We start from the raw sequence: 25,729 nt of genomic DNA, 5'->3' as shown, positions 1-25,729 counted from the left end.
TAATGGAGCAGGTGTCCTTCATCGATATTCCTCGTGAATGGAATGGTGTGGCTAACTGTTTGACCAAATGGGCATCGGAACTTGATAGTGAGTGGAAAGTGGAAGGCTGGGAGCATCTCTCTAGGGATTACTGTCAGGAATTGCAGAAGATTCTCACTAAGGACATGGGTGGCTTTGAAGCTATCTGATTTGTGGTTGGGTTGGTAGTTCTTCTCTGGGGCCTCAGGGCTCTGATTCTTTTTGTAATGCTTGATTCTGATTCTCGATAAAGTTTTTACCCTTTTAGTCAAAAAAGAAATAGGTACATGTATAATTGTATATAATAAAATGTAATAATTATGCTAAAATTTCTACAACTTATTACATTGTTCTTACAAGTATACCTCTACAAACAAAAACTTCACCTTGCCAAAAGATGTCCCATTAAGGCTTACACAACAAAAAATTAATGCATAAATTAGATAGATATTTTTGAGAAGATTTCTTCTTGGAAGAAACAAATCCTAAATCAAGTGAAGCTCAATCAAATCACCTCATGTCCCTCAAAAGAGTGTAGATATGAGTTTAAATCTTAAGTTCTTAGTGTTGAACTCTTGAATCATATATTCCCAAATTATTATACAATAATCTATACTATTTTACGATAGAGCTCCATAAAATTTCTTGATAACCCTCATAAGGTTATAATTCTTGATCATAGTCTTGTATCTCATTAGACAACAATCCATATTGAGATCAATACCAAATCCTTTATCTATCTCCAAAAATCAAACTTCACAATTCATATATTCTTTATATCTTTCAGCACCAATAATAAAATATAAAGGAAAGCAATAAGTAAACCAAAAACACTTCTCATGCAAAGAACCATATCAAAGAAAGAATCTAACTTGATATGATGGAAATTCCTCCATCCTTTGATGCCTCCTACCTCCAAATTGATCATGTTACAATTTATGCAATTGAAATCTTGAAGGCCTCATTAGACGTAGAAAAATAACCCACAAAAAAGCAAAAATGTTGAATACAGATTTAAAACCTTGAATTTTCCATCAAGTGTAGAATGGAAAGATTTAAAGCATAAAAAAAAATTAATGAACATTCTCTATCTTGTTATCTAGATGATGATCACCTACATGACCCTTTAGCCAAGTGAGAACTAAATAAATTTTTAATAGAAATTAATGCAATAGGGAGTAACTTGTTTCTTTTATGGTTACCTTTCCAATCTGAGGGAACCTTCATGGCTTCCTAACATGTCTTTATATGCATGTAGAAAATATGAACAAATCTCTCTCATGCATGTGCCTTATTACCTTTGCCTGAACATTTTACACTTTATTACTCTAGAACATACAATTTCAATCAAAGCTAACTATATAAATGATTTGTACAAGTCAATTCTTATGGCTATGACATTTCTAAAAGCTTCTCATAGAGTCTTGAAGGAACAAAAACAAATTCCTTTCTTTCTTCTTCTTTTCTCAAAAAGTATAATGTTAAATAGTATTGGTAAAATTTTAAAATAAATTATAATTGACTAAGTCAAGTGAACATTGGCAACTAATATCCTTTACCAAACTTCTTTAGATAAAAATGCCACAAACCTTAATGACCTTCAATGACCATAAGTAATTGTTAACTTCTCCCAATGAGGATGGTAGAATACCAAAAACCTAAGTAAAACCATATCCTCTGAAATGCTAATTATAGTTCACTCTTCCAAACATCTGAAAATAACTTCATCAATACTCATTTTGTAACGTTGTGCCACGAAACCCCGAAGGGATTAAACTAAAACACTAGGAAAGAGTGCAAATAATTATTTTTTAAAACTTGATAAGTTTAATGATACAATGAGTTAACATTAAGTTTAGATTACACAACGGAAGACTTAACACCTAAAGGGTTTCCCAAATTGGTTAACTAGGTTTACCACTAGCATGGCTAACATTAATTAATCCAATTAAGTTGATTAAACTTAATAACATAATTACATTTAAACAATGATTCATTCATCCCATAGAATAAAATATCAATAACAAGTATTAACTTTCATTCACAATAAATCTAACCATTACATTACATCTATATTCCAATTAAATATATATGCATTAAATTTAATTTCCATACATACATTGTTTGCATCATAAGATAATAATTATATTGCATTTAACTAAATCACTAAGTTACAAAATCAAATAATGTTACATTACAATTTAGATCTTGCCATGAAGGCATAAATATCACATTAATAACAACAGACCATGAAAGCTCCAAGATATACAAATAATGATCCATAACAAATGGGATCCAACTAGATAACAAAATGCTCGAATCCAAGCGCAACTAGAACGCCTGTGAAGCCAACTCCGCAAGAAGGGGTGAACACGCACCCGATAGAAAGTGGCACTACCACCTGACCATGTGGCTTAAAAAGAGCCACTCCACTATGCTAGGAGATAGAAATAAGACCCACCAGTAACCTAAAGGTATGCACACACACATGGTCAAACTCATAACATCGGAATGACTCACAAGAAGTAAAACTCGGAGAACATGACTCCATATCAAAATGGGTGAAATCAACAATAATACACACTAGTGACCATAAGGGAAGAGTGTCATCACATAGCTTAGTATGGTTACCCTAGCAGGCCTCCATAGGTGTCGGCCCCCATCTTGGGTTACCCTGGTAACCTATCCCGAACCCCCGAGCCCATCCAAGTCTCATGTGGACCCAAACAATCCTTTCGTGAAGACAAGGTTGTTGGTTTGCCATTCCAGGCCTTCTCATTGCATCCTGAGTCTATACTAACACTCAACCACGAGCAAGGCATAATTATCTTACTTAGTGTTTCATCTACCAAATCCCATAATAAATTATTACCTTATCACTTATTTAGACAAACTTTCAATGGGTTACCTTGCTTCCCACTTTGGCCACAACCCCAAATCGAAAGCCACTCTCCCTTATGACACTTAACCAAAAATCAAAGGAACTCCCAAAACTAAGGTATACACATGATAGAGTACACGGAGTTCAAAACAAAAGAAAACCACTTGGCCAAATCAACCCTCACACAAGGTTAACTAATTGACAAATCCTTGACAAGAAACAATCACAACCATGAAGACAACCACATGACATAATCTGATACATTCGACAAAGGACTTGCAGTTTTGAAATATACATGCGAATACAGTAAATTAAAACATGCAACTTTACTAATCTTGAATGACACTATTTTTCCATTTTGTTTAAAATGCAAATTGACCAACAACATTTAAAAAAACAAAACCAATACACAATAAATTAATAGCAAAATTACATTAATATAACTATACATATTTTCTAATACATATAAAAATATAAATTAATTCAACTAATATCTATATTTCACTAGAATGAAAATATTATTTAATTTACAACTCTATCAATTCTTTTCATTTTCCATTTTCAAAATTCCCCAAAGTGACATATTATTAAATCCACTAATTTTAAATATATATATATATATATATATATATTTATTTATTTATTTATTTATTTATAAAATAAAATATATTAAATTAAATATTAATTAAAACAAAAAAATTTTAAAAAAGCTTTAAGAAACCACCCCCCCCCCCCCCCCCATGTGGACCCCCATTACATAGGGGTAGCTTGGTTGTGGAGACCATATCGTGGTCTCCCCACAACACATGGTTGTGGGAAGCCACGACATGGCCTCCACCAGCCATGGCTCCCTTCCCATGTATTGGGGAAGCCACGGGTCCCCGGCCATGGGTCATGGAGCCCACAACACCACAAAAACCCCCAATTAAAAAAATTTATTTATTTTTTTTCAAATTTTTTTTTTAAAACATCTTCCCTAGTGGTAACAGAGAACTTAGAAAAATTTCAAAGTAAAAAAATTCACAAATAAATTTAAATTATTTTTTAAATAATATTTTTTAAATTCAAACCCCCAAAACAAGTATATTCAAAAAATTTCTTAAGCAAATAACAAAGAATGCGTAATTTTCTTTTGAAAACAATTCCACTTCCAGGCAACCAAATCTGAGCAAATTTTGCTAGCATAACCCCATACATGAGTGAAATTCAACCAATCTACAAACTTTCCCAAAATTAAAACACCATATATAAACTAATTTTCTATTTTATAAACAAATGGAAAACTTCAAAAATGAAATCTTTCCCAAAAACACAGTCATGAACAACCATTCACAAAAATTCAATTTGAAACTAATTTTTTTAACAAATAAGAAATGATTTGGGGAAATGAAATGAAACTAAAGGGTTTAAATTCCAAATTTGAATGATATAATTCCCTTTCCAACAAAACTAAAATGAATTTGCAACCAGATGATTTCAAACACACAAAGATTTTCTTCAAATTGATAAACTTGGAAAACAGAGGTTTTACAAACACCAACCTTGAAAAGCTATCCTGGAAGATAATCTAAGAAGAGCTAAATCCTGCCACTGAACAAATTCTTCAACCAAAGATGAAGACCAATTTTTCAACAAAAAAAACTCCATCCCTTCTTCCCATGAAAAACCAGATAAATAGAAAAATTTAACCTAAAAGTCTATTCTAGGTTAAAATTTTCTCTAACCAATCAAAAAATTTCCCATAAAGTGCATTTCCAAAAATGTCTTTTTTCCCCCAAATTTTATTTTCCAATTTAAATTAAAAACTAAAATTTTCATTTCAAAAAGTCAATGAGGAAGATATTTATTTTTTTCCAATTTCTAAATAACTTTTCTAAAATGCATACTTATGATTTAATTTCATAATTTAATATAAATCAAATTCCCTAATTTTATAATACTAAGGGGTATAATTAACTTTTTATCCATTTATTTAAATATGCAAATAAAATACATTTACTAATTAAATACTTTAAAATTTAATAATTAATTTCACAAAATGCATAACACGCAACTCAAGTAAACCAGATAAACACATGACCTGCATACCAGACATAGGGAACTGGCGGATGGCTGACGATGCTCACCTTGAGCAAGGCTAGGGTTAAAAAGTAGGGCCTTACAACTATCTCCTTCACTTCCATCGGGTCAATAAGGTACGCTCAGACCTATGAAGCCAGGTGGAGACGATACCCCATACCTACATAGGAGTACTTGTACCTACAATTCCTTGCATCAACAAACCACATATGCATATATATACAGCCGCAGTAAGCACACCGATGAAGGAGATCGTGACGTTCCCTGTCTCACTAAAGTGAGTGAAAGAAAATCATCTCCTCGCACCTCATATATTTACAAACATGAAACTTGTATATAATGCATCGCATGTATAAAATAAACGTGTCAATCCATGTCAGTAATCCAATAAAATAACATTTAACCATCATTAAGGGAAATAATGTGTAAACATCATACATTGAAACTTAAATCAAAGTATAACACATCATTGCATAATGTTTGAGTAAAATATCACAATATAATGTATCCACTGATATCCACTGGAAAAGTCAACTTAACTCAAATATGAATCTAAAATGTCTAATCAAGGGAGGGGTACTACACATTTATAATTGTGCATTAAATGTTAGTAAAACTTATGCCTCCTACAAGGTCAAACCTGTTATCATCCTTTAGAGACACATTTTACTTAGTCAATGCCCAAGCTTTTGTTGCCTATAAGTGATGAAACCACTACAAAAGAGGTTTATTGACCTTCATCTACACTCGCTTAGGCATAGATAAAATAACATAAATTTTATCCACCTTTATCATGTCATCAAATGACTTGCAAAAGAAGATTAATTTAAGGACTTCTTGCCACTTCTTATCTCTTGATGTAAGATTGGTAATTTGATAAAGAATCTAGAAGTGCGAGCAATCAACTTTGCAACTTAAGTGAGTCGATTATAGGATTTATCACAATAGCCTCATTTTTTGTAACCTAATGATATATCATCTAAATGTTGGTTGTCATAGATTTAATCACTCAAATGTAGGAATAATTAACTTCTTTGATAATGATCAAGTGATGCCTTATACATGCTCAATGGTTGAAGAAAATTCTCTGAACCCATTGAGTTAACAAATATGCACATGTACAGGGAAAAATGGTGGCTCTAATACCACATGTGAAAGAAATATAAGTGGATAATTGTTCAATTATATTATTAGATGATCAAAATAATACATATAGGAGAAATTGAACAATTACATGTGTAATAGAATAGTTACACATATATTTGTATATGATATAAATGTAATATTTATGCTAACATTAATGACAAACCCACAAATGGGGTTCTCATTTATCTTGTATGCATGGTAAATGTTGATATAGAAGAGTTCCTATATATGTATTAATTGTATGACAAATTAAGTCTTGGTTAAGGTTGTCAATGGTTTCACTTACCCTCCTATTGGTTCTATAACCCTTCAAGTTGAGATTGGATGCAAGAAGTTGGATGTCCCCTTTACCATAATCCCTACTTTAGACTAGTTTCATGTGAAGTTGGGTTATCCTTAGCTCACCTTCATGAAAGAAGTTCCTTTTGTATTTTGTATATGTTCAAAATTTACATTTAAAGGAAAAGTGCATACTAGATATAATAGTAGGTTCTAGCCCTTGTCCAAAAATGGAAATTTTCCACTTCACTACTTTTGGCCACAACCACTAAAATCTATTTGGTTTTTTGATGATATGTTATTCCTCCCTTATTATAATTTTAAAGTTAAGTGAACAACCTAATTGTCCTTTGGTAGTTCCTTCAGGTCCCACTTCAACCACAACCCCTGAGTATTCTCTTTCATTTGTGAATGTCTTCAACTACCTCCTCCTGCCCCACAAGTACTAATTGAACCAAATCTTGGACCAAGTATCCTTCACCTTTATCAAGAGTCTAGTGTGTATGATATGGTACCACCTCTACCATCCTATATAGGACAACAATGTTAGATAGTTTAGATAACCGGAAGACAATTGAGAGGGGGGGTGAATCGGTTGTCACAAATTACCGGAAGCAATCAGCAATTAAACTTTAATATTGGAACCCAAAACAATAATACCGGAATAGCAGTTAATCCAATTAAGCATAAACAATAATCATAGAATAAAAGTCATCCACATAACACCAAGATTTGTAAGTGGAAAACTAGGTAAAGGGAAAAACCACGGTGGGAATCCTACCCACAGTCAGATAATACTTCTGCAGTAAGTGTGTGAATTACAATGAAGGGGCCTACACTTGCACGAAGGCCAAAAGCCTAGAGCACATTGCTCATCAAAAAAGATGTCTCACTAACTACATACAAATCCAAACTACAATTCGGAGAAGTGTTTAATTGCAAAAGATGGCATCTCCTATGCCTGAGTACAGTTCTGGTTAAGCTCAATACCAGAGGAAAAAATCCTCTTACATAAACCCAATTCGATCTCTAATGATCGACCAACTCCTCTACCTGAATGATATTACATTTATTCACACATTGCATTCCTTGACCATGACCTCTTACATTAACCATGATAATCTACAATGAGATCTTACATCTATATATACAAACCCTTGACCATAAATAATCAGGTCGGCCACCAGACAATAAATTGATTACATAATTACAAACCATGTCGGCCTTAGGTCAGAAAAGTAATATCAACACATAAGACATCCCGAAAATACATCAATAGGTCATATCCACATGTTACATTAATGTCAGTCCATAACCTATATCAACCAGGACCAAGTAAAGGACCACACGCTTCAGCAATGATCTCCAAATGCCAAGTCTCGAACATGATCACCAATAACATCCTGAAACTCCATCAGAAGTTGTACCAACACCACTAATGCAATTCACAAAAGATATCCATCAAAAGCTCTGTCGGTGAAACCCTTGCCGAAACTAGAAACCAAACTTCTAAGCAAGCAAGATAGCATCCGATCACCAAACCAAAACCAACTGACCAAATAAGAGTATAAGTATCATGAACAAGCCAATTCCATCACCAAATTGTACCGGAGCCTACTGGATCACACTGGATCCAAGTTAACTAGAAACCACTTGACCTACCGAGACTAGAAGGGTGTCGGTAAAGCATCCAAACAGCTAGTGTTGACATCAATGACAAAACATCAATGCAACTCATAATTAGTTCCACCAAATGGCCAACAAACAAGGTGAGTGCTTGACATTGTATAGACCTTTTCATACTTTGAGGAACACTTTTGGTGATACATTGGCTCCTTCAATGAAAACTTTTGAATCATAGCTAACAAAATCTTTGCGAGAGAGAATGTAGGAGATAACATCACACTATAGCTCATGAGCTTGCTATGAGAAGTGAACCTTTACCTAGTGTTCCTTTTGCTAAGAATTTGAGTTTTCAATTGGCCCTACATCCTAAACCATCTTTACATTTTGATACTCTTAGTCTTTCTCCTTTTCTTTCTCCTTAGAGTTATATTTACCTTTCTCAACATAGCTAAAAGCTTAAACTCTTTCCATCTTTTCCATTTTCAATTTTAAAGGATTCTTATATTCCTCTTCTTGTATCTTTTTCTTTTGCTATGTATCTGATAATTTTCATAGGGATGTCATTAGAACTATTGTTCCACCTATTGTGATATACTCAAATAATGATCTAGATGGCATGTTTAAACTATGGAAAATGACTCAAAGTTATCCTTAAGTTTCTCTCAAGCAATGGCTCTAGCTCTGGATGACACATATGGTGATCATACTTTGGGAATGGTACTTCAAGTTGGAAACTAGAATTACTCCTTGTACTATACTAGTTGTAGCTCATTTAGCATCATTATTTCCATCTTTTTATGGTGAGCAAGATTGGGAGGTGGACCATTTATTATAGACTAGCTCATAAGTACGATACCATCTATCTTTTTGTGTTTTCCTACATGCACTAATTTTTTCCCTATAATGTATTTATTTGTATATCTTTTTTTTATTAAGTTCTCTTTGGATGACCCTTAATGATTTTTTGGCATAAGGATAAAAAGGGATCAAACCTATTGTGACATTGTTCTATATGTACCCTCATAATTCTATTTTTTTCGTAAAGTCTAGATTCTTTTTTTTATATTCTACGAATAATGAAAATATTTGAGATATTTAGGTCTCTTCAATCTTGACCATAAATCCTTTGTTTCATTTTGTGTTCTGTTCCTACTTTGTACTTTACATAGTTGCAATATATCTGATGGATAAGGTCAATTCCAAAAGTATCATAATTGTATGCATCATTTATCAAAATTTATATTGACCCCAAATTTTTATCCCTTATTTTATATTGTATGATGGTATTTGAGTGTGGCATCTCCTTTACGTACTTATGTTGGAGAAAATCTATTATTGCAATATCCTTGTCTTTGAATGTATACTACCTTAAAGAAAATTGCTCTCAATTGGCATCATCTATTACATGAAGGTGGGGGCATACATTCCTCTATGTGTTTCACTTTGTACCAACAAAAATATTTGTTGTTCACTTTTATCAAAAAACATGAAATTTTATTTGAAACAAATTGCATTTTTACATTCTACACTCTATTTTCTACACATTCAAAATGTGTTTTTGTTTATTTTTCAAAAAATAGTTAGGGGAATAATTCTCAATTTTTTTATTTTTTACAGTGCATCCACATTAAAAAATAATTAAAATTGGTTATTTGATTAAAATTTAACAAAACTAAAAATAGGTATAAACTACATGTTGTTATCTAGTTTATTATTCAAATAATTTGGGAAATCCTTAAAAGATTCAACATTTTAAGGAAGCACATTGAACACTGTAGTGTTCTTTTCTAACAAAAAATAGAAGCACTTTGTGTGCTCGCATTATTTGAACATCTTAATCTCTACTATTTCTATCTAAAAGTTATTTATAAGCTATAATATTAACAATACAACTATTGTTCTTGTTGCATCTTAAAATTTTGAGTGTGGCTTTCTTCAATTTTTCATTTAAGACATTTTTTATTAATTTAAAGGAAAAATCACTTTTGAACCCCTTTTGGTCCCCCATTTCGTTACACATTACCAAAAGACTCTTAGAAAGAAAGTCCAAAACATGTTGAATTTTCTAGTTACACTCATTCTTTGAGGTTTCAAAGATTCCATTGCAAAATTTGAAAAAACCTACAGTAATACAATTATTAAAATATAATACTTAAAAGTAAAAATTGAAACCTAAATTTTATCGTGATAATCTTCTATTGTTCGTTCTATGACTGCACATTTTTTCTATTTTTCCATCATCTATAATAAGGACCCTTTGATATTTAATACTCACTAGGAAAGTGTGTGTCAATCTATATGAACTAAGATACATTGAAGAGTATGTTGCAATAAACATACATGCCACTTAGCGATCATATTCCCTAATTTACATTTGAAATCAATCTTTGAACATCCCTAGAGGTACTTGCACAAAATGAGATGTTTTTCTATGACTTGCAATTGTCTTGTATAAATATTTTTCATTTATGTCTATTAAGGCCTTGAGATACAAAATTTGTTTTGTAGACGAGGGGTGCTTTACAATATAATGGTGCTTGGAAGGATTGTTGCAACGTATGGGGAATAAGTATGATGTTTAAAACATTTTAGTACCTTCCCTTGCATTCATAAACTACCCATTCCTTTCCTATTAGAGATTTCATTTTGTGCAAGTTGTCATATTTTTGGATGGTTTGCAAATTCACAAACTATCCAACTTTCAAAACTTACTCCCATTTCTTCTTCTTATTTTTCTTTCTCTCTCCTCGTCCTTTCTTTTCTATCATAAATTTGAGATTATGGTGAAGCTTATCACAAACTTTGCAAAGTTAAAAACTTTTCAACAACAAAATCATTCAAGTTTCAAAACTTGTGAACTTTCTCTTTGATTTTCCTCATTCAATTTTTTACACATTTTGTGACATCTTAAACCTTATCGCAATTTTATGAAGTTTTGAAAGTCACACTTTGTGACAAAAACCTTGATGTTTATTTTGTCTCTCCTTCAAACATTTATCATTCTTAAAATTTGGTCACATTGTTGCATAATTTAAAAACTTACAAACTATGCGACACAAAGAATTCATTAACCTTCACTACTAAGGAAAAGCAACATTGAAACAAATTTTTACATTTCGATGCAAATTAAGTATAAAAAGAAAATGACAAAATATGAAAACAAAATATAATATGATGATCCATGGGTATATGCAATATCATGGTGGGCCAAACAAGCCCTTAAGTGGCGATGAAAATAAAATAAAAAACAGAGTTAGGCAACTCGACATAAAAAATTGAATAAGTTACAACCATTATTTCAAAACTATGTAAGAATTGAGTCTGTAGAAAATTAAATGTAATTTATAATCTACTAGTTGTTTAATAAGAAAAAATAAACCTGCTTGACGAAAATTTGAAATTTCAATTTAGTAGTACTAAAATTTCAAGAAAAAAATAAGAAGCAGGAGTCTATCTGACCCCCTAACCAAAATCAAATCATAATATTTTTTTATAAGATTTAAGATATAAGTAGAAGACTCATGTCTAGAAGTGACACATATTTTTTTGTATTTTTTTTAATAAATAATTAATTATGATTTTTTTACTACATTTTTTAAAAAATATAATAACTTATATGTCTAACCATCATAACTTGGTCAAAACTTCATGAAATTCAATTTGATTTTTAATCCTATAGTATACGAAGCATACAATATGACGCATGATCTGGATTCAAAAAATGTGATACTGTTTGAATGTTATAGATATTTTTCAATTAGCCTATCAATCAGGACTTTAGTCAAAATATCGCCACTTTTTGGCACCTCATGATCCTACACGTATCCCCATAGGAGATCACTTTAATCAAATATAAATGATGTGTTGTAACAATTCAAAGAATACAAAAAAAACCAAAAAAATAGTGTTTAACCATTTTTTTAGCAATTTTAAGAGCTACAAATCTAAGTACCAAGAAACCCCACTAAATGGAAAATACTACAAACTTAAATCCAAACCATGGGAAATGGCTATCCAGCTCATAGAATGCACCAACACATCACTATTCATTATATATTATGAATACATTATAGTAGATTCCTTGATGTGTTCTAGGAGCTTGATTGTCATTCGCCAAACCATCAAAGTTTTTGTATAATTATTCTTATATAATCTACATAATTTTTTTCCTAAAATAAAATAAATCTTAATAATTAAAAAACTAACTTCAAATATATAACCATCACTAAAATTTTGTTTGACACGCAAGGCCAAGCATCAAATTTAGGACCTAACCAATCACTATTACGACGACAATAAACAGACTTCACAAATGAAAAGACATGTTTTAATGGTCATAAATTGAGGCCTCGGAAGCAGCATAGTGGTCAAATTTGGAATTCATCTATTCAAGAGTCAAGACATGATTTTAAAATATCAGTCAAAAAAATTAGGCTATCAGACAAAAAATATGGCAGAATTATGTTTCTTTGTAAACATTTCCTATGGCAATCATGCTATGTAACTATATAATCAGGGAATGCATTATTAAAATCTTTCTTCCATTCATTCATTACATATATCTAGAATGCAATCTTCTCATGTATTATTAATGTCAAAGTTGTGAAAGAAGCAAGCTTGTTAGTCTCTTCAGAGACATCTAATAAAATTAAAATAGTATAGAGAAACAAGCCTATCAAAGACCGATTCAAAGAATGGACTATCACGAGTTGAAGTTTGAGATATGTACGGAATCAAGAAAACTCTATCATTATTAGCTAGAGTTTTAATAACTATATATAGAGATCCCAAGTCTAATATTTTGAACGATTAAAGAAAAAATCATATTCCCTTCTCTTAATATCAATTCAATGCAATGGAAACATATTATGATGGATTCTTCAGTGCCCTTGATCTTTATAGAAGGACTAATTCTCCATTGGTAACTAGCAAGGATGCATATGAAATGGGCATAGTGTTGGATGACATGCAATATGATAGATTGTTTAGTGGCCACGATCTCCATGGCAGGACTGTTATTGCACATGGTAAGTTTTTTGTAGTTCAAAAGGTGTGGTTGTGGAAGTTTCTTAACTGCGGCTTGTGTTGAATGTTTTGCAAGAGAATGTTTTATATCCTGTAAATAGAATATTTCCTAGAGTTGTGAGGTTAAAACCAAGAGTGGTTTCATGTGTGAGATAGTATGAGTTATGAGACTGTAAATTACTTTTCGCTTGCCTCATGTAAGGAAAGTTCAAGTTTGCATCTTCTATTGAATGTTTAAATTACTAAGAGGGAGTGTTAAGCTTTTTGTAGTTCGAAAGGTGTGGTTGTGGAAGTTGCTTAAGTGCAGCTTGTGTTGAATGTTTTACAAGAGAATGTTTTCTATTCTATAAATAGAATATTTCCTAGATTTGTGAGGTGAATACCAAGAGTGGTTTTATGTGTGAGATAGTATGAGTTATATGAGACTGTAATTTACTTTTCTCTTGGCTCATGTAAGGAAAGTTCCATGTGGCATCATGCGAGAAAATTTCCTTTCTTGAGTCATGTAAGGAACATTTCTCTTAGGTCATGTCATGTGAGGAAAGTTTCAATTCTTTGCATAACTGATGTTTCATCAACAATGCTATATATGTAAGATTGTTGTAGAAACTAGGATTGTATTCGAAAGGAAAGTTTTCTCTTGAGGCTGAATAGAAGATTCAACATTTGCATTTTTTTCCCCGCATTGGGGTTTCCTGGATATATTGTTGTTGTCTGTGTTATTGTGTTTATGTGTTGTGTTTTGTATGAATTTGCTTCCAATGTTCATTATTGTTAATTAACCCAATGTATTAATTGTTACAAATCAAACAGGCGAACATTATTCTTGTTTCTTTTCTGTGATATTTGTTGAGAAATTAATCTTTTGTTGCTCGTTATAGAAATTAACATGTTATCAGAGCTCTAAACTCTAAATACGAAGCTAATTTTTGTATCACGAATTTCTTGAAATCTTAGTTTTCAATTTCTTCAAGGGTTTTACTTCATAAAGGCAACCAATGTTTGATATATGAGGACAGGCTTGAGGATGCATCTAACTTCTTACAATGGAAGCTTCTGATTACATATGTTCTCAAGGAGAACAGGTTGTGGTCCTATGCTAGTAGAAAAGTGACTCCACCAATAAATGATCATATTTCACTAGATTCGCATGAAATAAAGGAGGCCAAGGCTCAGAGGATTATCCTTGATGGGGTAAAAGATCATTTGATTCATCATCTATCCAAGAAAGACGTTGCTAAAAGAATGTTGGATACACTCATCAAACTTTATCAAATCGACTATCAAAGTTGTAAGATGATGCCCAAGGACAAGTTGCATAACACCAAGATGTCCAAGGGTGAGAGCCTGACCTCTTACTTGTCCAAATTGACACAGATTAGGGACGAGTTGGGTGATGTTAGAGAGATGATTGCCAGTGATAATCTTGTGCAGATAGCCCTAAATGGTTTCTCTGAGCACTAGGAAGTATTTTTCAAGTATGTTGTTGGCAAAGATCGTCTACCAGAATGAGCGAGGTTTTGAGATGATTTTGTCCAAGAAGAGATCCATGAAAATATTCATCGAGAAGGTCAAACAAAGAAGGTTGAGGATAAAGAAAATATTTCTCTTGAAATCAAGGATAAGAAGAAGCTCAATAAAGCTCAAACTGAAGGGTCTTCTTCCAAGGACGGGAAGAAGAAAGATCTGAGTAAGATAAAGTGTTTTTGTTTCCATCAGATGGGTCACTACGCCAGCCAATGCTCCAATAAGAAAAACAAGGCTAAGCAGAAGAAGCGAGTTGCAACTACTACAGAGTTGGATGAGTTTGCAACACGGTTTGAGAATGTTTTTTTACTCATTGCTTATCTCTCAAGTTCAATTGCCAAAAGTGTATGGTATATTGATAGTGGGGCTTCTTGCCACATGAGGGGAGTCAGACAATATTTCACCAAGTTCGAGGAGAAGAAGTTGCACTTCTATATTGAGCTTGGAGACAATTCCAATTACCATACAACTGGTGCAAGCCTGGTCAAGTTTCACAGGGAGTCTGGAAAACCTTTATTGGTGGAGGACATGTTGTATGTCCTTGCCATGACAAAGAATTTAATCTTTGTTTCTACTCTAGAGAACAAGGGTTACATTGTGACCTTTGAAGAGGGCAAAGTCTATGTTCGCCATAAGCATTCCAAGGTAGCAAAAGTGATTGGATTCAGGCTTGGTAGCTTGTTTTAGTTACAGGTTGAGCTACCACATGCATTGGTAAGAAGTTGTGCAGGGATTGTATAATTATGGCATGGGAGGATGGCTCATCATCACCATGGATCACTTAATGTACTCAAGTAAATAGTGACAGGGATGCCTAAAATGAAGGTCAAAAATCATGAGGTATGTAAGGGTTGTGTTCTTGGAAATAGGCCAAGGCTAATTTTCCAACCAGTGACACTAGATCGAAAGGGATTTTGGATCTCAAACACTTAGATGTGTGTGGACCTATGGCAACAACATCCTTGAATGGGTATGAGTATTATGTTACCTTTCTTGATGATTTCTCTAGGAAGGCATGGATATATTTTATGAAGAATAAAGATGAAGTCTTTAGTAGGTTCAAAGATTTTAAGGATCTTGTGGAGAACCAAACAAGGAGGAAGATCAAGATCTAATAATGGAGACGAGTATACCTCGAATTCCTTCAAATATTTTTGTGCTCAACAAGGTATCAAGAAAGAGTTGACAGTTTCGTCCAACCCTTAGCAAAACAGGTTTGTTGAACGAAAAAATAGGGCAATAGTTGGAGCAGACAAGGCCATGCTTCAGAATTAGGATCTCCCTTGGTTTTTGTGGGCAAAAGCTTGCAATATAGCAATGTATTTATAAAATAGGAGCCCACACAAAGCATTGGGAAAATTGACTCTAGAAGAGGCGTTCACCGGGAAGAAACTAGATTTGGAGCATATTCGCATCTTTGGATGCCTTGTGTATTGTCATATTCCTATGAAGAAGAGAACCAATTTTCAACCAACTGCAGAGAAGGGTATCCTAGTTGGATAAAGTGAAAATTCTAAGGCTTATCGTGTTTACATTCCTACCCTTGGGAGAACAGTTATTCACAGACATGTGAAGTTCGAGGAGGAAAGCGCTCTTCAAAATTCTAGAAGCTTGATGGAGGTTTAGGAGGAGGAGCAGACACCCAAGGTTGAAGTTGCATGAATTCCTCAGACTTTAGTCACGTAAGTTGCAAAACAGAGCATGAAAGTTGAGAAAGTTGATCAAGAGGAAGAGTAGAGGACTCCTCAGCCTCAAGCTCATGTCATAGAGAGGAGGAGAAATAGGGTAGCTGAGAAGACACTAAGAGAGGCCCAAGAGTATGTTGGTGATCCTTAGGATCCAGTAAGACAAAGAAAGGCTCTGAAACACATTTTTGATTATATGGCACTTATGAGTGATCTAATTGAAGTAGAGCCTTCCAACTTTGAAGAGGTGTCCAAGCACCAAGTATGAAGGGATGTCATGGTGGAAGAGTATTCTTCCATCATGAAGAATAGCATGTGGGAGATAGTGCCATGACCCAAAAACAAGTTAGTGGTGGGGTTGAGACGGTTGTATAAGATCAAGCATGTTGCAAAATGGTAGTGTAGAAAAGTTCAAAGCAAGATTTGTGGCTAAGGGGTTTTCTTAGAAGAAAGGGATCGACTATGATGAGACCTTTACTCTGTTAGCCAGGTACTCATCCATAAGAGAAATCATTTTTGTAGCAGCGTAGATAGGTTGGAGGATTCACCATATGGATGTGAAGACAGTCTTTCTCAATGGAGTGATTGATGAAGAGAATTACATAAAACAACTAGAGGTTTTTGAGGTGCATGGGAGGGATTCCCATGTATGCAGGTTGAAGAGAGCATCGTATGGGCTCAAGCAGGCTCCTAGGGTGTGGTATGCGTGTATTGATGGTTACTTGTAGAGTGTGGGCTTTAGGCTAATCCAAACTTGTACTATGTTCAAGTGAAGGGAGAGCTTCCCATATTGGTGTTGTATGTTGATGACTTGTTTCTTACAAGGTCAAAAGGCTCATAGAACACTGCAAGCAGGATCTTGCAAGAGAGTTTGAGATGAACTTGGTATTGATGCACTACTTTATAGGATTGGAGTTGTGGCAAAAAGAGGGAGACGTCTTCCTTGGACAGGGGAAGTATACAATTGATATCTTGAAGTGATTTGGGATGGAAAATTGTAAGGCCATGTCCACGCTACTTGTGACCAACTAGAAGAATATTGATGCTTCCAAATCAGAGGCAGTGGACCCAACTTTGTACAAACAGTTGATAGGCTCTCACTTAGTCAGTTTATGGTAGAACCTAACAATTTGCATTGGATAGTTGTGAAGCATGTTTTGAGGTATCTTTGAGGCATAATTGATTATGGGTTGAGGTATATTCATCAGGATGGAGTGAAGCTCAAGGGGTTCACTGATGCAAATTGGGAAATTAGTACAGCTGACAGGAAGAGCACTTCAAGGTGTTGTTTTAGCTTGGGATTAGGAGCAACTTCCTAGTATAGCAAGAAACAAAAGTCAGTTGCTTTAATTTTTCCAAAGGTCCAGTATATGGCAGCTAGTATGGCTACATTTGAGGCTATGTGGCTTTGGAAACTTTTGGAGGCACTTTGATCAAGAGCTAGATCTGATAGTCATTTATTGTGATAATCAAAGTTGTATCAAACTCTCTAAGAATCCAATGTTTCATGACAAGTCAAAGCACATTGAGATCAAGTACCACTTCATCAAAGATTGTGTGGACAAGGGGACAGTGAAGTTATAATACATTCCTATCGATAAGAAAATAGTAGACATCTTGACAAAGGACTTGATGAAGAGTAAGTTTCTCTTCTTCAGGGATAAGTTGGGTTTTGTGCAGGACACCTTCCTCACTAAGAGAGAGTGTTAAGTTTTATGTAGTTCAGAAGGTGTGATTGTGGAAGTTGTTTAAGTGCAGTTGTGTTGAATGTTCAGCAAGAGAATGTTTTGTATTCTGTAAATAGAATATTTCCTGCAATTGTGAGGTGAACACCAAGAGAAGTTTTATGTGTGAGATAGTCTAAGTTATATGAGACAAGATTATTTTCTCTTGTGTTGTGTAAGGAAAGTTCCAGTTTGCATCATATGAGGAAATTTCAGTCTTTCTCAAGTCATGTAAGAAATTTTCCTCTTAGGTCATGTCATGTGAGGAAAGTTTCACTTCACTTGCATAATTGATGTTTCATCAAGAAGACTACATATGTATGATTGTTGTAGCAACTAGGATTGTATTTGAAAGGAAAGTTTTCTCTTGAGGTTTTATAGAAGATTCGACATTTATAGGTTTTTCCCTCACATTGGGGTTTCTTGGGTATATTGGTGTTACCTATGTTATTGTGTTTATGTGTTTGGTTTTGTATGAATTTACTTCCACTAATCATTACTTAATTAACCCAATGTATTAATTGTTACAAATCAAATAGGCAAGCATTATTCTTGTTTCTTTTCTACGATATTTGTTGAGCAATTAATATGTTGTTGGGTTATAGAAATTAACAGCACCGGTAACTAGTGATAATGTATATGAAATGTGTATTGTCAATGACATGCAATACGATCTTTCTACTATTTACAAATCTTCATAGAATTTGAGTTCCACTAAAAACTCTCAGGCTGAAAATTCACATCATTCTATTTATGCACAAACCACTTTTGTTGCATATAGAAAAACCCACTCAAACACCAAAATGGATTCATTCAAACCTAGCCAGAATCTGCACAAGAGTTGTTTCACCCTTCTCGAAAAAATCCATGACAAGAGAAAATTAACGAGGAAAATATCAAAACAAAGTGGTTTTCTTGCCCCTAAAAAGAGAAAATTAATTAAGCATATGATAATCAAGTGAGGAAGGAGAATCATATTAAAGAAACATTTCTCTAAAAATCTTTACCCTCCTCTACCTATAAATTCTAAGGTAACACCTTTTCATGGTTTTATGTCTTTTCTAATCATTGCAAATTAGTTTTGTCAAGAAGAATGGATCTATTCAAATAAAATTGGTTGCTCTGACCATTTCAGTATTGTTAGAATTTTTTCATTTCCTTTTAAGCACACTAGAGCTAATCAGATGCAATTGTAAGATCATAATTAAAGTCGAGTTATTAGAACAGCTTGATTTCAGACCACTAATTTTTCCTTGGGGGACACTATATTGAAAGAGGGGTGAACCGAATAGATCTAACCACAATCTAAATATGGGAATGGATTAACTTCTAATTAGATTCACTAGTTATGTGTTTTCCCCCTCTTTCTAATTAAAGAGTGGATATGACTTGCAAAATTAGGGTAAAATAATGAAAAGTTGAAGTAGATTGACAAAAATAGACTAGTAAGAATATCCCACAGAGAACTAAACTGAGATCTAGGCAAAATAAGATATTTAGAACCTATTCCTAAAAGCTCGGCCAAATTTTTTAGGATGAGATCTAGTACAAATTTGCATTGGTCCTCCAAATTTTTCTCTGTCAAAGTTGAACCTATCTGTTGGTGTAGACCCTATCAAAATCCTAGAGTACAGCTCCTGAGCCTATTCCTTGCACACAAAAAGAAAGGAAATAGGGTTGTGGATAGGGGTTTTCTTTAGGTTAAACCCCAGTTTAGGATTTAACCTTGAATTATATAATGTAAATACTAAAGTAAATGCTAAGGAGATATACCTCATATTTGCAATGGTTGATAGAAGGATTGATGATGCAATGCTCTTTGAATGTAATCATAAATGTTGAATGTGATGGCATGACAAACACATGAATGTGAAAAACCTAATCACACACATGCTTGCATGAAGATTGACGCAACTTTTCTCCACAATGTTTGAAAGATGAAAATGTAACCTTTAATTTCTAAAATTTCTTGATGATGAATGCTTCATGAATGTATGAATGATAGGGTATGGAGACTTAGGTTGAAATGAATTGATAGGATGTCTTTATATAGGATTCCCTAGGCAAATCACCAATTAGGTTGATCTCCAATGGTCAAGTGTAGCTATGGAGACCAAAATCTATCGAGGAGGGGGAGTGTCTACATGCCCTGGTCCAAGGTGTTTTGGGGCACCTTGGTCCAAGACCAAGGTTCTCCATGCCTTGGTCCTCCAAAATTAGGACTAGCCAATCAAGAAGTACCAGAGGACAACTTCCAAGACAAGGCCCACCTAGTGGTGTGAACACGTGACATTAGAGCTGGAGTAAAATGGGGCCAAAATAGGCCTATGAGGGATTAAAATGAGACACACTAAAATAGGAGTACACACATGAGGTCTAAATTGGATCAATTACAATTTACGATGCTACATTTAGCACCCACTTTAACAAGAGTTATGAGCCTATGTAAATACTCGTGATAAAGTAGAGAGAGAGAGAGGGAGTGCAATTAGGAGCAAGATCACAAAGAGATAAGACATCACTAATTTTGAGGAACCAAGCCCCCAATATTAGGATCTTAACTCAATCACATGCAAGGACACACAAAACAAGACAAAGACAAAAGACGCACAAGGGGTTAGTAATAAAACCAAAAAGGATCCAAGTAAACTAGCTGAAGAGACCTTAATAATCAAAATGTCTCAACTAATAACATCATTCTCAAAATGCTATCACAAGAATACAAGCAATCACATAAAAAAGACCAAGAGAATGCATCAAATGATGAACCATGATCCACAAATAGAAAAGCTATGAGTTCATGGGGAGGAGAAAGGGGAGAAAATGGATGCCATGGGCTACGAAGTTGCATTATATTAAGTGATCCATGAGAAGAAGAGAGAGATCGTGGAATCGACAAGCTAGAAAGCTTTGTTATATTAGGTAGCCTGCGAGGACATGAATACTCACAGGAAAACAAATAGTGTATTATGTTGTGTGATTCATGTAAAGAGGGAGAGTCGAAATAGTCTAGCAAGTTGTGTTATGCTAGTTCCACTCTCTAAAAAAGGAAGAGTTGAACAATCCAGTAAGCAATGTTATGCTAGTCAATTCACCCTATTGCATATATTGTTGTTTGAGTTAAGCATCTCATATAAGACTCGTTGGTCTGGTTTCGAGCATGCAACAACATGTATAAGACATGAAATAAAAACAAAATATGTCTGGTTTTAGGCATGAAGCATCTTGTATAAGACTTGTTGGTCAGGTTTCGAGAATGCAGACCTCATAAGACATATTAAATGTTGTGTCTAGTTTCAAAAATGAAAAAATCATATAAGAGTTGTTCGTCTAGTTTTGAGAATGAACACCTGGTATAAAGCATGCAAAATATATTACAAAAAGACAATATACAATGCACCCCTTAAGATGTCAATATAGCCCTATGTTGATGCCTAATTAGAAATGAACTAAAAGAATAGCATCTCCAATTCCCTAATTAGAGTTCTAGTTAAGCATAGATGTCTGCCCTACAACACCAATCTCACCTCAAACTCAACACCTAAGGATAAATCACTTGTTCACACATAAAACTCTCTCTGGTAATGCAGACACAACATCAACACCTAAATTACATGACTATATGACCCATATATACAATTCATCGACCTTGATAACAAGGTCGGCTAAACCCTCAATCTTTAATTATAAAATTATATCACACGATACAAAGATCAACCACCGGACCAATATAATAGTTTACATGGCATAACATGGTCCTAAATCAAATTCTCAAATGCACAACTCCATCGGAAATCATGCGAAGATCAACCGCAACACACTACACCACCAAGAAAATTGCATAACACGCAATTCATCACCAGTTGATAGAAATCACCAAAACAAATAGTACATGACTAAAAAACATCAACAATAACGTTAGAATCATTAGGAATAGCTGCACCAACACCACTTTTCAAATCTTTATCGGTCAATGTCTGAAAGCTCAAGAACACAACCAATTAGCAACTGTCACAATGAAAGATGACTTGCAGAGCATCAAATGATGAACCATCTGAAATGAAGATACACAAGACCATCCCAAGAAATTTCCCAAAAGCTCGGCACAAGATTTGATCACACCAAAATATACCTGAGGATATATCGAACTTTGGAAAACCAACACTACAAACTGGATTATATGATTTTCCCAATCTACAATCAATGGAACAAATCAAAGGAATATTTTGACATCAATGAAAACAACATATCCTAGTAGTAGCAATGACCAACAATATCCACCAGCCACATCATAAGAAATATAGAGTTTGTGTTGAGATTTAGAAATAAGGAAATTGAAAAGTTGTGAGATATGAAAGGGAAATAAACGGGATAGAGAAGGATTTTTAATGTTTTCCTTTTTGTTGTTCATGAGAAGAGAAGAAAAGGGGCTTGGGAAAATGAAGAGACCGAGTACCAAAATTTCAGGAAAAAGCCATAAGTCTTTGACAAATAAGATACGAACAAGTAGCAAAGAAAATGTTGTGCAAGAATGAATAGAGGGAAGCTTTTGGACAATGCATAAAATGAAACGGATAGAGAAGAAAGGCTTGTTTCTATGTCAAATGGAGCATTTGGTAAGCTTGGGTAAGAGAAGAACAAACAAAATCTTCCATAGTTTTGTTGCACAAGGACAAAATGAAGAGATACCTGCAAGGTAAAATAAAGTATTGGCAAGGAACAAATTTATGTACATTACTAAAGGAAATTATATTCTATAAAGTGAAGGAAGGACACAATGATATTAATTTTCAAAATAAATTTACTAATATTGGTGTTGGGTAGATACTTGAGGACTAAAGAAATTTTGGAAGATTTTTAATTTAACAATGTGTTGAGTATGAATTGGCTATACTAAAATTTAAGTAATTGTTTGCTGCAATTTCCCTTGTCTGGGAAGGTTCTAGGAAATTAGTTTGCACCATTTCCCCTATTTTATACCAATAAATTTGAAAGATAAACATTTTCGCATTGAATGGAATAGGAAATAATTTTAATTGGAAAAAAACTCTTCAAATGCATAATGGTTTTAGACAATTTTAAGAACTTTTGACACATGCTTAAAAATTAAACCGTACTATCTAGAAACTAATACTAGCATGAAACGAAAAAGTTAATTCTAGAGGATCAATAGCATAAGTAGAAATATTGCATTTATTTCAACTTGAATCCTTGTATGATTGCAAGCGTAGAACTCAATTTCACTAGGTTCCTTTTGAAAATGACATGTAATGCCTTCGGAAAAGGGCATGTAATACTAAAAGAAATGCTTTTTGATATTTGTTTATTAGTTAAAGCTAGTATCATCTTCAAGCTTGTTAGCGTACATGAAGATAAGAAAATATAATTTTTTTATAAGGCAATTAATAATGTTTTAAAAAGAAGAGAATAGATGTCTTGGTTAAAGCTGGCATCATCTTCAAACTAGTTTGTATACATGAAGGTAGGAAAACTATAATTTTTTATAAAATAATTAAAAAAATTTCCAACGAAGAAAATTGATGTCATAGAAATTGTCATATTAATATATAAAAGCTACAACAACAACAACAACAACAACAACAACTCCCTAATTGAAAGCTAACCTACTTTAATAAATATTGTTAAAATTTAAAATTTGTAATCGTCAATGGGCCCTTGGTGTACTAGTGAAGTTGAAAGGCTCTAAATGAGCCCACTAGAGATCAAGTCTTGCTAAGTGCAATGCTCCGACATCATAAGAAATGAGGCCGGGATCGTGCCCAAAAGGCCATCTTCCTTGCATGAAGGGTGATCTTGAAGTCTATCGACAGACTGCTGAAATTGAGGTGCGCTGGTCTCCACTGTCCCTTGGAGTAATTGCACGACTTGAGCCATTGTTGGCCTAACCATTTCATCTCTTTGAATGCATAATATGCTCGCTGTAACAGCCCTTCTCACCTCTTCAGCATCTGCCTCACCTGATATCCTTCCATCAACGATAGCCATCAGGTTTCCTTTGTGGAATTGATCGGCAGCCCAGGAAGGGAAGTAATAGCAGCTAGGCTGGGGCACAGTGAGGTCCACATTCCTTCGTCCTGCTATAATCTCCAGCAATGTCATGCCAAAACTATACACGTCCGCCTTGGGAGTGATGGGAATACCGGAGATCCACTCTGGAGCCAAATAACCTATCGTTCCTCTCATGGTAGTCAGGACGCGGCTGAAATTTCTACCTAATAACTTTGCCAGACCAAAATCAGCTACCTTGGGACGAAAATCGGCATCAAGGAGAATGTTTTCTGGCTTAATATCACAGTGAATGATGCAATCCCTACATTCATCGTGAAGATAAGCTAGTCCTCGCGCAGTGCCCAACGCTATCTGAAATCTGGTTTTCCAACTTAATAATTTCCCTTGCACTTCTCCCTCTTTACCACGGAGCAGAAAGGAGTCAAGAGAGCCGTTGGGCATGTACTCATAAACGAGTAGCCTTCGATATTCCTCCGCACAAAATCCGAACAGCCTGACCAGATTCACATGTTGTATTTCACCAATGGTACTAATTTCTGCACGAAATTGCTTTTCAGTTCCTGCTAAACCCTCTAACCTTTTGACAGCGATGGGAGTTTTGTCTGCTAGAGTACCTTTGAACACCGAACCGAATGATCCTTTTCCCAGCTTATGCCTGAAATTCTTAGTTGCAACTCGCAACTTTCGGAAAGTGAATGCTCTAAGAGATGTGGGGACGTCATCCTCCTTTGCCATTCTTCCACTTTTCCACATAATAAACACGACCAGAACAAGAACAAGAACAAGAACAAGACCCGCAGCGCCCCCAGGAAGCAATATGTGAAGGCCAAAGGATTTATTTCTTGGCTTAGTTGTCGAACCTTGTAACTCAGAAGCTGCCAAACGGAGATAGAATGACTGGATGCCAGGGGACTCGCGCACATTCATCAAATCCCCAAACCACAATCGACAGACAGGAGGAGATGAGCTTCTGAGCCAAAAGGTCATGCACGAGCAGTTGTTGAGGCAGGCAAGTTGGCATCCACTCAGAGTTTGCTCCTTGCTATATGCAGCCGCTTCATCGTCGGCCAAAAGCTTGTCCTTCACTTCCAAAAAACCGTCGGTAGAATTTGTGAGAGAGCACTGCAATGGACTTCGGCGAACACAACCACTTAACCACCACTCTTGAGAATCCCAAGCATGGCTGTTTTGGGGCCTGAACCCCTGTAGACATGTACACGTGTCATTGGCATCGCCTGTGACATGAGCATTCAGCTGTGTATAGTCAATGCATGCTGCGTTAGCCCCACACACACCATAAACAATGCATTGATCCCTCGGTCCGAACGCATCCACCATCCACCCACCATTTTGTATCATATAGTACACCCAAAGTTCACCATTCTTTTTCAAACTTGAGTGTTCCTTTATCATACCCTTGGTTGTATATGTGCAGTACATTCTTGAAGGAGGAAGCGTTACACACACTATTTTAACTTGGGAGCCTGCCGAGGCAAATCCTGGCATATTTGCGAAATATTTTCCGTTCCACTCTCCGCTAGACCAGTACGGACCACTGTTGTGAGAGAACGCCAAAAACTGAGTGCTTGCTGGTGAAGGATTCATTTGTAAATAGAAAGGCCCAGGTGCCGGATCAGAAGAGCTCTTCCAAGAAGTGAGTTTCATTCCTTTCCGCATCTTCATCCCTGGCAGCCATGTATCCACCGGAT

The 25,729-nt window shown here is 34.7% G+C and overlaps 1 protein-coding gene across 1 annotated transcript; it reads right to left on the bottom strand.

Annotated features, from left to right (window-relative positions):
• Nucleotides 1-23,603: 23,603 nt before the first annotated feature.
• Nucleotides 23,604-25,378, bottom strand: LOC131049188 (G-type lectin S-receptor-like serine/threonine-protein kinase At2g19130). The gene has a single exon (XM_057983222.2). It carries the CDS (start codon nt 25,356-25,358, stop codon nt 23,724-23,726), a length of 1,635 nt encoding a protein of 544 aa, XP_057839205.2. The 5' UTR covers nt 25,359-25,378; the 3' UTR covers nt 23,604-23,723.
• Nucleotides 25,379-25,729: the final 351 nt, after the last annotated feature.

This window comes from Cryptomeria japonica, chromosome 5 (assembly GCF_030272615.1).
Source record: "Cryptomeria japonica chromosome 5, Sugi_1.0, whole genome shotgun sequence".
Taxonomy (NCBI): Eukaryota; Viridiplantae; Streptophyta; class Pinopsida; order Cupressales; family Cupressaceae; genus Cryptomeria; species Cryptomeria japonica.
Note: the sequence above shows the minus strand (reverse complement) of the source record. Positions and strands in the feature narration are given on the sequence as shown.